The 12286-nt window shown below is 41.3% G+C and overlaps 1 protein-coding gene across 1 annotated transcript in view; it reads left to right on the top strand.

Annotated features, from left to right (window-relative positions):
• Positions 1-12286, top strand: part of LOC117529092 (protein unc-13 homolog B-like) — a 174724-nt gene that overhangs the window by 47394 nt on the left and 115044 nt on the right. The window contains 4 exon segments of the mRNA XM_034191794.1: positions 5584-5683; positions 8849-8966; positions 9109-9232; positions 12000-12076. Coding sequence (XP_034047685.1) covers positions 5584-5683; positions 8849-8966; positions 9109-9232; positions 12000-12076 — 419 coding nt within the window.

The following is a 12286-nucleotide window of genomic DNA, read 5'->3' as shown; positions in this document are numbered from 1 at the left end:
ATATATTGCTATGGAATCCAGGAAAATCTTTTAGTGTGGTCAGGTGATCAGCCTGCGAAGGAGCAGCTGATTGTTTCTATTCATTTCCCAAGAGGAGAACATTGCACATATCTGTTGTCTCTGGTGTGAACAAGATTGAAAATGGTCAAACTTAGTTGAACTGTATGAACCTCTGAATTTTTCACTGCACCTGCAAGTCCTGCACCTCTGTGGATACAACACAATCATAACTCATATAGCATTATAAATCATAAAAGAAGAAACAACACAAACTGAATTTTTTTAATTTATTTTACAAAAATTGAAAATAAATGGTATATATATATATATATATATATATATATATATATATATGTATATAAAATATAGCATTTTTCCATTTGTTAAAAATATTGGAATAAAAAAGCCTTGGGGTATGTTTTAAATGGCTTTCGTTTTCTGCTCCAATTTTTCTCTCCATGATGTCTGTCCTCTCTCTGTTCCAGTCTACAAGTCTGTTGAAATTTTTGATGTCAGCCGAGACTATCAAGGCCTCACATTTGCAGAGTCCTTAAATTTTTTTGTTTTATGGCTCATTTATATATATATATATATATATATATATATATATATATCCAACCTTATAATTTTTTTCAAAAACCATATGGATTTGAATCACGTGTGATTGCATCAGCCAAGCTTGAACCTTCGTGCGCATGCGTGAGTTTTTTCACGCCTGTCGGTTGCGTCATTCGCCTGTGAGCAGGCTTTGAGTGAGGAGTGGTCCACCCCTCTCGTCGTTTTTTTCATTGTTTAGGAATGGCTCAGAGACTGCCGCTTTGCTTGATCAAAGTTTTTCAGAAACTGTGTGGGACATCAAAGTGGACACCATTTGAGAAATTTAGATGGTTTTTGGTGAAAATTTTATGGGCTTCAAAGAGATTACGGAGTGTTACTGTCGCTTTAAGGACGGCCCAGAGCGACTGGTGGTGCGCCGCGCTCCGAAGCCGCCATCGACAGGCTGAGCGACCATTTCATTTCTAAACGGATGGCTGTATGGATCCGTGACCATTGTGTGCAATTTCTCTGGTTATCACTAGAGCTGGACATCAACCACTTTCCGGCACATTTCACTTTTAACAAGAGATTTTGTCATGGAAAGCCGAGCGGAGGATTCGCGCATCACGATGGATTCGCTACTGGAACGAGAAAAAACCACCTCCATTTTGGTCTCACAGGACGGCTTTGAGATGGTGTTCAGACAGCTGTCGGTGGTTTTTCCATCGAGTGATTATCCGAGAAATTGTGGATGTGCCTGGACATGCCAGAACATGTCCTGTGAGGCTTCATCATGGCGTTGCTTTGCGCCATGCGGCACCGCCGCGATGCGCGAAGCCTCCTCTCCTCTTTCCATGACAAAAACTCCTGTAACAGTGGAATGTGCCGTTCATTTCCAAACTGGACACTGTGTTTTATCCGGGATGTCATCTGACTAGCACAGGAATTGTGAAAAGACGTGGACATCAGCACTTTTTTGGCACAGTGAGACAGATGTGCGGAGGAATTCCGCGCGTCGCCTCCCCCAGCTCCTCTGGGGGACCCCAAGGCATTCCCAAGCCAGCCGAGAAACGTAGCCCCTCCAGCGTGTCCTGGGTCTTCCCCGGGGCCTCTTCCCGCTGGGAAGTGCCCGGAACACCTCTCCAGCGAGGCGTCCAGGGGGCATCCGGAAAAGATGCCTGAGCCACCTCAACTGGCTCCTTTCGACGTGGGGCAGTGCAGAAGCTCCCATGACCAGTAAAAACTCAAGGACTGAGACGTCGCCTGGTACGGCGGAGCCGGGGCCCCACCCTGGAGCCAGGCCTGAGTTTGGGGCTTGCGGGCGAGTGCCTGGTGGTCGGGCCTTAGCCCATGGGGCCCGGCCGGGCTCAGCCTGAAAGAGCGACGTGGGCCTGCCCTCCTGTGGGTTCACCACCTGCAGAGGGGGCCATGGGGGTCGGGTGCACAGAGGATTGGGTGGCAGTCAAGGGCGGGTGGCCCGGCAGCCCAGTCCACGCTCACAGCCCCTGGCTGTTGGGACGTGGAATGTCACCTTTAATTAATTCATTTATTTGTTAATCATTATGTTGAACTTTAATTTGTTTTTTTTGATTGTTTTTTTTCTGGCTTTTTTGTTTTGCTGTATAGTTCAAGGACCACCAGTATTTTAAAGACTCAACAGTAACTTGTGTTTTTTGCACATTATGATAAAAGGTATGATTTTGGCTCCCCCGCCTTTCAAACCTATTCTGTTTGTGGACTTGTAAGTAAATTTCTACATATTAGAAGCTGGAACAAGTCAAACTTAACCACTTTTTACATGACATCTGAAAACAATTGGTAATTATTTTTCTTTTGATCAAGTAATTGAACAATTAACAAAACAAACCATCTTTTTTTACTGGTGATAACAGGACTCACTACATGTTGAAGGATTTCACATCCTCCAGCTCCTCCGGCAGCTCCTGGTGTCCCGGTAGGATGTTGGTTTGCTGCTGCTGAAGGAGGGATCCACAGGGAATCTTTAAAGTACCGGACCAGTCACGCATCCTGCAGCAGGAAATGAAAAGTGCTGCTTGTGTAACGAGCACTAATCCCTGTCCGCCCTCCACCCAGCCCACTGCCACCCTGCCGCACGTGTGGCGCTGACAGCTGGTGGAGACGGTGGTTCTGCTGCTGCTGCTGCAGCACACACAGAAATTAAGATTTCACTCATCTCCATCACGTTTGAGTTTTTGTGTTGGTCTTGATGGTATTAAGATTGACTGTGAGCTTTTCTGCAGCCATAATGGGTCAGGAGGGTCTTAGTGTTTGTTACGTCATCAGAGCAAAAGACATCCTCTGTTAAATACAGGAGAAATGGAGGGAAAAATATGAAGATGAAATCAGAGGAAATACATACTGCAGCTGAATCTGCTGTATGTCTTTGGTTTTTATTTATTTATTTTTGCAAACGCTTAATATATTCTGGAAACATCATACTCTGGGGGTGCTCTTCTGCAAAGGGGACAGGACAACAACACCGTATTGAAAGGAGGATGGATGGGGTCATGTATTGCGAGAATTTGGCAAACAACCTCCTTCCCTCAGTAAGAGCATTGAAGATGGGTCATGGCTAGGTCTTCCAGCATGACAATGACCCCAAACACACAGCCAGGGCAACTAAGGAGGGGCTCCGTAAGAAGCATTTCAAGGTCCTGCAGTGGCCTGGCCAGTCTCCAGACCTGAAATCAATAGAAAATCTTTGGAGGGAGCTGAAACTCCAAACCTGAAAGATCTAGAGAAGATCTGTATGGAGGAGTGGACCAAAATCCCTGCTGCAGTGTGTGAAAACTTGGTCAAGAACTACAGGAAACGTTTGACCTCTGTAATTGCAAACAAAGGCTGCTGTACCAAATATTAACATTGATTTTCACAGGTGTTGAAATACTTATTTGCAGCAGTAACATACAAATAAATTATTATAAAATCATACATTGTGATTTCTGGATTTTTTTTTTTTTTTTTTTGATTGTTTGTCACAGTGGACATGCACCTAAGAAGAAATTTCAGACCCCTCCATGATTTCTAAGTGGGAGAACTTGCAAAATCGCAGAGTGTTCAAATACTTATTTTCCTCATTGTATGTAAAATGCAGCATGTATGTATGGATGGATGAATGAATGGAGTTCAGCATAATGCTAACAGTAAATGCCGTCATCGTGTACGTCTCTCAAATAAGCGTATAATGAAGATAAAGTGATTGAAACTTGGTTTCAAAATTTTTCATTCAGTGCGTCAATACAAAAATCTGTTTTTTTAATTTTTGTTGTATGTGTGTGTGTGTGTGTGTTTTGTTTATGTAAAATAAATAACACATCTGTCTGCCACCTGCTGGACATGTCTGGCCTTGTTGATCAAGTTGCTTCAAGTAAGCTTGTTTGCCAGTTACCCCCCAATCGTTGAGATTAATCACATGTTAATGTCAATTATAAAGATAAATGGTTAGTTAGATTAGATAAACTTTATTGATCTCACAATGGAGAAATTGCATTTACACTCCAGTTACCTCAGACAGTAATTAGTCCACAATTATTACTTGTTTACCGTAATAATGGCACACATCAGAATTAAAGGCAACACATACACATTTGACATTGCTTATGTGCACTAAGTTTGAAGAAGTCCGTTATCCGAATTGAGGCAAGTGGGTGAAGGCCACGCAGCAAGTTGCTTCCGTTAGTTTTGTTTCTGACTTACATTGTGATTTTCTTTTTTGTCTTTTTCATTTTTTTATACCTTCACTAAAGTTTCCTTGTTGATTAGGTGCCTCCAAAACAAATAAAGCAGTTTTGAAGATGCTTGGATCTATACATCCACCCATTTTCTATACCCGCTATCTCCAAGTAAGGGTCACGTGGGGCTGGAGCCTATACCAGCAGTCATAGGGCATGAGGCAGGATACACCCTGGACAGGACACCAGTCTGTCACAGGGCTGAAGCTTGTATCTGTTGAATCCTTTTCTTCTCTGACATTTCTTATGCTGTTTTCAACACCGTTTAGCATCATATGGAAAATGTGACTGCCTGGTCACATCAGGTGAACAAAATACTCCAATCTTGAATAGGACCTATTCTTTGATGGAGAACTGGAACATTTTAAAATTTGGACATTGCAAATTGAGACCTTGTTGTTTTCTACTTTTGTTAGCAGGAATATTGGGTGTTCCCTGGTTTCCTTCCTTCCTGTCTGTCCTCTGTTGGCAGAGTTACTGAGTGTAATAAATATTTCCATGCATGCAAGTAATCTGGTCAGAGAGTTTCTGTCTTGTATCCTCAGGATTGCTGCTTTTTTCAGAAGAAGCCATTTTAATGGCTTTTTCACAGTGTGACTTCAAAGTCCCATTGGGAGGATTTGCAGTTGACTACAAAGTGGTCAGGATGAAAACAATGATCAGACTATGGTGCTCTGCCAGAGAATGAGAATGCACTCTGTCCTTTAAGACAAGGCATTGAAGTATCTCCATCTTTAATTGAGAGGAAAATGTTTCAGATTGAGTATATTTGGGCAGTGTTAGCGTTAATGCTTACATCCCTTTGGACCATCACAGTAAAGAATGAGGGAAGGTGAAGTTCGCCAGTTCACAATTTATGGTCAGGATTTGGGAGTTTCAAAAAGATTGACATTTTGAATGAAAACGGCAAAAGTGGAGTATCCAGGACAGTACCACTGGAGGTTTTACAGGGCCTTCATACAAGAAGGAGATAAACAGGCCATGCCCAGAATATGGTCTTGAATGAAAGTGGCCGAAATAGAGTATCCAAGACTCCTTCCACAGGAGGCATTCCAGGCCCTTCATACAGACAGGAGATACCAGGATAGGCCCAGGACATGGTTGAGGAATGTTTGGACTATGAACATATTGATGTCCACCAAGTGGAATTAGACTAGAAGATGTGGTTGGGGAGAAGGGTCACCTTATTTATCCATTGTGATGCAGTGATATAGCACAAATTATAACACGATAATCTGTTCTCCCAGTGTGTTTTTCAGTAATTTTCAGCATTCTCCTTTTTCGTTTGTTTCAGGCAAGTTCAACACCTATGTGACCCTGAAGGTGCAGAATGTCAAAAGCACAACAATCGCTGTGCGGGGGGCCCACCCATGCTGGGAACAGGATTTCATGTTGTAAGTCATGACATTGACACTGTGAGGTCATGTTCCATGATTTATGGTACTATTTATATATTAATGGCTTTAATCGCCAGTGATAACAAAGTTTAACAAAGCTTACACAAACATCACAAGGCCTTCATAGACCACACCACCAAGATAAAATGTACATTTCAAGGCTACAGTCTAGACCCTGCTTTAACTTTTTTTTTTTTTTTTTTTTTTTTTTTTTTTTTGGGTGTTGGTAGATTAAAATTTAAAGCTCTAGGGCCACCCACATTTCACTAAACTGACAAAACTGAGGCCTTGTCCACACAGATACAAGACAATCTTTAGTGCGTTGACATGGCATTTTACTTTAAATTGTAGCAATCAGTGGAATCAGTAGAAACTATTTGCTTAAGTAATTTTCATGGATTTTTTTTTTTTTTTTTGAAGAGTTCCATCGGCCCCACCCCCATCACATTTCTCCATGTAATGTGGAGTTACTTTGAGTATCTCATTGCTGGGCCGAGTGTCCTGGTTTTTGGTGATCAAAATATGGTCACCATAGGTTAGGCACCAGTTAGCCAAGTACATCTGGGTTGGGTGTGGGTTTTAAACTACTCTCCTTACATTAAGAAACAGTGCATTGTGGTCTGCTCTGGTCTCGTCAAATCTAGTCATCAACAGAAAATTAACGGGAGAACTTTTTTATTTTTTCTTGTTTTTGCGTGAGATTGATGCTGAAAGCGTGAGTGTCCCGCCAGATGCGTGAGTTGGCAACCCCGAAAAAACTCAACCTGGGTTCAGTCTAATGATGACTCATGTTCTCTTCTGAAAACCCAACCTTGTACTTCTGGTTAAGATGGATCATTGTTTGCTTTACTACACCAGGAAATTCAGTCTTGGAATCTAACTTCCTGAGCTGCTGCTGTTCATTTTCTTCTTGTAATTTGTCAGTTTAATTCCCTAGTTTCATTCTGCAGGTGAATGGTATTTATGGTGACAGAAGAGCTAGCATGTGTGCGTTTTCTTGTCTTTTGTGCACTCTCCTATTGTAGCACTGTTTGTTTTCCAGACTGCCCATTGATGATGTGCTTACTCACTGTAATTCAGCCAAAAATGTCATCTTTTGTCACTGTTCCCCCACAAGCCACCATATTTCAACAGAATGTCCTTCTGTTACATACAGGTTTGGGATCTGTCCCTTCTGAAGTTGAGGCTTTTTCTTCATCATATTTCAACATAGTTGGTATCACACACACTTTTTTCAGTGTCTGAATCCCTACTGAGTTAATGGTATTATCGTGTTCAGTAAAAACAAAAAAAAAATCTCAACAACAGATATGACCTTATCATATTTAACATGCTTGGGTTGGAAAAAGATGGAAATCTGATGGTATCAGATCTTGAAAGAAAGGTGGTTGTTGAATGAGTTTGACGCCACAGTCGTGTCGTATCCATGGCAGTGAGTGACCCAAGGAGGAATCTTGTCCTGATAAAACGAGACACCATTTTTTGAGTGTTTCACCTTTATAACCTCATAGCTGCTTTTACAAGTTGCCTTTAAGAGCTTGATGTGCTTGAACCTGGTGCATTGCAATGTAGATGATCAACTCGGAGGTTTTCTGACAAGGAAATGGGCAGAAGTGCACAAGCAGATCACTTACAGGAGCGACAGGTATCCAACAAATCTCCCTAAGGTGAAGCAGTTCAGCACCTCGTTTGACCACCTCCTCCTCCTGCAGCCACCCAGATCTCTGCCATATGCCATCAGGCACAGGTGGCCCACAGGGCCTCCTGGACCCTCCAGGGGCCAGTCACTTGTTGGTACAATACACTTTGTCGAACCTGGGAAGCAGGAAAACCAGCATAAAAATGTGGTACAATCAAGCGTCATCAAAGTTTTATATTGTCCATTAGCATTCATGCCATCATGTATGATGGCCGCTGTGGGCACTTTCTTCTTTTTTGATTTTGCGCAATAACTAAAGAGCCCCTTGTGTGATTGAAACCATTTCTATGTGGTGTATTGGGGAGGCTCAAAGAAGTATCCTTTTGAAAATGGGGGTCAGTACACTACATCACAATTGTAAAATGACAGTCTTTCACTATACAAATAGACCACATACCATCTTTAAAGCACCAGTCTTTTGCTGTAGAAATAACTTCCAGGCTTCATAATCACCTCTACTATAAAACCATCCATCAAATTAACATATGAGCGGAGGCATATGCCATGCTTTGCATTGCTCTTGTTACTCTTATATTATTGTAAAAATTTTTTTTTTCCATTTGGCTTTATTTTAGGAGGAGCATTCCTGTATGTCCTTATGTACACATGGATAGTGTGCGCACCTGTCATTAACCCACTGATGTAAGACGTGTCTGAGTATAAATGGCAGGAAAAACACTGCACTCCATTTTGGGCCAAATTTTTGTTGATCTGTGGTGCCGTCACGTTCTGCTACCTCACAATACCAGTGCACCCTCACTGTTCCTGAACACTCCTCATTTTAAGACTGTCATCACCCCTGGGTGCACAGAGCGAGTACATTTGCAACTTAAACAATGCGTTGGCTGGAACTACGTCAGGTGAAATGGCAATAAGATTTGCACTGGATGGGAGATAGTCCACCATATCTACTACTCACTCTGCTGAATTAGCATGGATTTATTTATTTATTGTACACTACAATGAGCACACGTTGCAAAGCTTTTATTTGTGCACCTGCAAACCATGGATACCCCATCTCCCTTCACTTCTCTTAATTAGCTGTTCTCTTTGATTATTTTTCTCTCATCTTGCTTTTGTGGGTGCTGTGAAGTGCCTCAGAAGAGAATATGGAAATGCTCTTGTCGCGGAGCTCCTTTTATAATAGAAATGCCATTTTATTGCTGTCATCAAGCTCTTTTGTGTGTTATGAATAATGTGATGGATGACAAAACAAGGCTGGAATGGATTATGACAGCAGTAAAAAGAGGAAGTGGTGTTTATCCATCTGTACCAGTACCCGACTGTAATCATGTGGACATTTCTGCTCCACTGAGTAGAAATTGAATTACAGATTGTAAAGGTTTTTCCCTCTTCTGTTCAGAAAGCATAATATCAAATGATTATTAATGGGTTTTTTAAGTCCATGTACACTTTTTGTTTCTCATCGTGATACCTGAACACTTGATCTTCCTTTAACGCAGTGAGATTAACCAGCTGGAACTTGGCCTGATTGTGGAGGTGTGGAACAAAGGCCTCATTTGGGACACCATGGTGGGGACAGCCTGGATCCCGCTGAAGACCATCCGACAGTCACAGGAGGTCAGATACTCATAGGAATCAGTTTATGAATGAATTAGACTGGAAAAGATTTGGATCTGGTAGATTTTATTACCAGTGGAAACCTCAAGACCAGTCGTCAGCTTTGGTACAGTAACTGGAGACTTGCGCTGTCTAATTGCAGGAGGGTTCAGGAGATTGGATCGGTCTGGATGCAGAGGTTTTGATGAACAAAGATGAGATTTGTGGAACCAAGAACCCAACGCCTCATCAGGTCTTGCTGGACACTCGCTTTGAACTGCCTTTTGGTGAGATAACAGTTCTGCTATTCTGCATCTGAATAGGTTTGTAGTAGACTTCCTTTTTATTTTTACTGCTAATTTTGGCTTTAGTTTCCATGAATTTTCCACTGTCCTATTTTAAACTTTGCTTTGGACACAAATCAAAATACATTTTGTTGAATCTGTCAAAACAAAAGTGTGACGAGACAACATGTGTTCTTATATTGAGTACTGCAATAATGAATTGCCATTTACGTATCTATCCTCCACTAGGTCATAGGCGAAGTCATTGTTTCCGGAGTATTGTTTGCATCTGTGTCCGTCCACCTTTCTGAAGATGTAGCTCAGCATCTGCTAAATAAATGAGTTAAAAGACCAAAATAATGATATCAAGAATAGAAAGCAAAATTAAATTTGTTCCAAGATTTTAGGACTCAACAGGAACAAGACAAGTTCTTACATATGGAAAGAGTTCACAGAAAAAAGTGCTGTTTCTTTCTGTTAAGATGTTAGTTCTTGTGGTTCAGGTATCTGATAAGGGTGTTCTCTTGGAGTATTTCTGGGTATGTCCAACAGTGTGGGGACTAAAGTGTAGACCCACAACTCATTAAAGGGATTATATATTCACAGCAACACGGGAACAATTGTGTTAAGCCCCAGGAGCAACTAGAAGACATGGGTGAGCAGATTGTTTACCAGCCTCTGATACTTAATAACAAACTGTTAACAACAATTGTTAATAACAAACTGGGAGGCTTTCAAGGTGAAAGCAGGGCGTGTGTCCATGGAGTGGGCCAGATCCTGTTTCTGGTCTTAAGAGGAGACCTTTCAAGGTAGCAGGAGTTCATCCTGACTCTTTAATGCCATTCATGAAAGCTGTGTGTTGGGTCTTTGAAGCCCAGGTCTTTGTGTATGTGGCCTTTAATGCGCATCTGTCTGCAGAACAGCAAAATCCTCCTGCAGAGTTTGAGTGGTGACAGAACCCGAGTGAACCCAACCGTCACTAACGTGCACTAACAGATGAACAGGCTGGATGAGGTACAGAAAAAGTACACATCAGCTTTAACATGTAATTAATACTGAGGTGTAGCTTTAGACAGCCTTGAGTCGAAAACATGATTTGTTTTTCAAGATTCAAGAGTTTAGTTTTCAAATGTTTAGTTGCAACGTGCACGGCATGCCCTCCATTTCCCAGTAAAAGAGAATATTGAGAAGTTTTTTTAAAGAGTCTTTAAAAAAATTCTAAATTGTAATTTTTTTTTTTTTTTTGTTCAAAGTGTTTTTTTAAATTTCAGTCAAATATAGTAATACAGTACAAGTGTTTTTTTTAAACCTCCCATAGCCCACCCACCTTGTTGCACCATGAAAGAAAATGTTTTTCTTTCTATCTAAGCCAGGGGTGGGCAACTTGTTCCAGAAAGGGCCAAGAGGGTGCAGGTTTTCTTTGCAGCCACTGACTCCAACAGGTGATTTCACTGATTAACTGATTCCATCTGCTCAAAGTGATATTAATCAGTGAAATCACCTGGTGGAGTCAGTGGCTGCAAAGAAAACCTGCACCCCCTTGGCCCTTTCTGGAACAAGTTGCCCACCCCTGATTTAAACTGTATAAGTCTTTGAGCAGTAAGTGTGGTAAATGCCACAAACTTCTCTCTGTTGTGAATGAATATTGGGAATCTCAGGTGTAACACCAAATAATGCAATCCTAACTTCTGGATCAATATTAATTCTAAAGGTATCTGAAATAAATTTAAATATAGACTGCCAAAATTTAATTAATTTTGAACATGACCAAAACATATGAGACAGTGTTGCTGGTTCTATTTCACAGCGGTCACAGTTGGGATCCAGTTCAGGTTTGAATTTAACCAATTTCACTTTCACCAGTGGAGTTTGTGAACAACCTTGAATTGGATTACCCTATGCTTTAAACAGATTGAAGATTATTAATCGCAGCGTGCAGTACATCGTCAGTGATTACAGTCCCAAGTTTCTCCTCCCACTTTCCTTTGGTACAGGCCAGTGGTTCCTAAATTGTAATATTAAAGTAGTCCACCAGTCAAATGTTTGGATACATGTTCCCATGTGTCCAAACGTTTGACGTATTTGAACATATTTGACTTATTAGAACATATTTTTGGTATATATGTTACACTAGTATACGCTGGAATTTAAAATGCATTACCTCCCAAATGAGTTAAAAAAAATCTTACACTCCAGAATATATGGTAATTGAGAAGGTCTTTGGAAGGCAGAGTAGTGAAAATGAGCAGAAGAAGATTTGAGGATCCAAGGTCATGTTTATAAGATGGCAGCAAAATGAGCAATGATGTATGGAGCAAAGATGGAGTAGATGCCAGAAATGAGAATGCTGAGATGGATGTGTGGATTTACAAAGTTGAACCGTAGGTCGAGGCGATTTGAACTTGTGATGAGAAGAGATGATGAACGTGTCGGTACAAGACTGACGGAAGAGAAAAGGGAGGGGTGAAATGCATCTGCATGGATGAAGTAAAGGAGGAGCTGAAGGAAAAGGAGCAGAGTGTGAGGACATTACATAGTCACTGAAAAGAAAGAAAAAAAAAATTCTCCAAAATTAAGTTTATTACCAACACTTTATCTGTACAGTCGTTCCATCTCGCAGTGAATCCTTCAGTCTTTGGATCACTGAGATCACAGTGTTCTCAGACGTTTCTCTCATAAAGTGTTTAACACCCTGCTTGAATACACCATTTGTCCCAAGAAGTCCTCTTTAAACATGGGTTCTTATGTGTCTGTTTCATTGTCCTACCAGATATACCAGATGAAGAGGCGCAGTACTGGACAGGCAAACTGGAACACATCAATAATACCATGATGATTCACGATGAGGTGAAGTGCACGTCAAAAGTTTACTGCTTTTCTTCTTTTTTTTTTTGCTTTGGGCTGATTCACTGACAGAGCAGTGCATCACTCTGTTATACTCACAGACTGTAAACATACTGGACGAACCCTACATGAGACCCAGAATAACCCAAAAATTGCTGCTTTTGGGTTGTCATGTTGGCAGTGCTTACTCTACCGGTGCCATGGACAAACCAT

The sequence above is a fragment of the Thalassophryne amazonica genome, chromosome 17 (genome assembly GCF_902500255.1).
Source record: "Thalassophryne amazonica chromosome 17, fThaAma1.1, whole genome shotgun sequence".
NCBI lineage: Eukaryota > Metazoa > Chordata > Actinopteri > Batrachoidiformes > Batrachoididae > Thalassophryne > Thalassophryne amazonica.
Note: the sequence above shows the minus strand (reverse complement) of the source record. Positions and strands in the feature narration are given on the sequence as shown.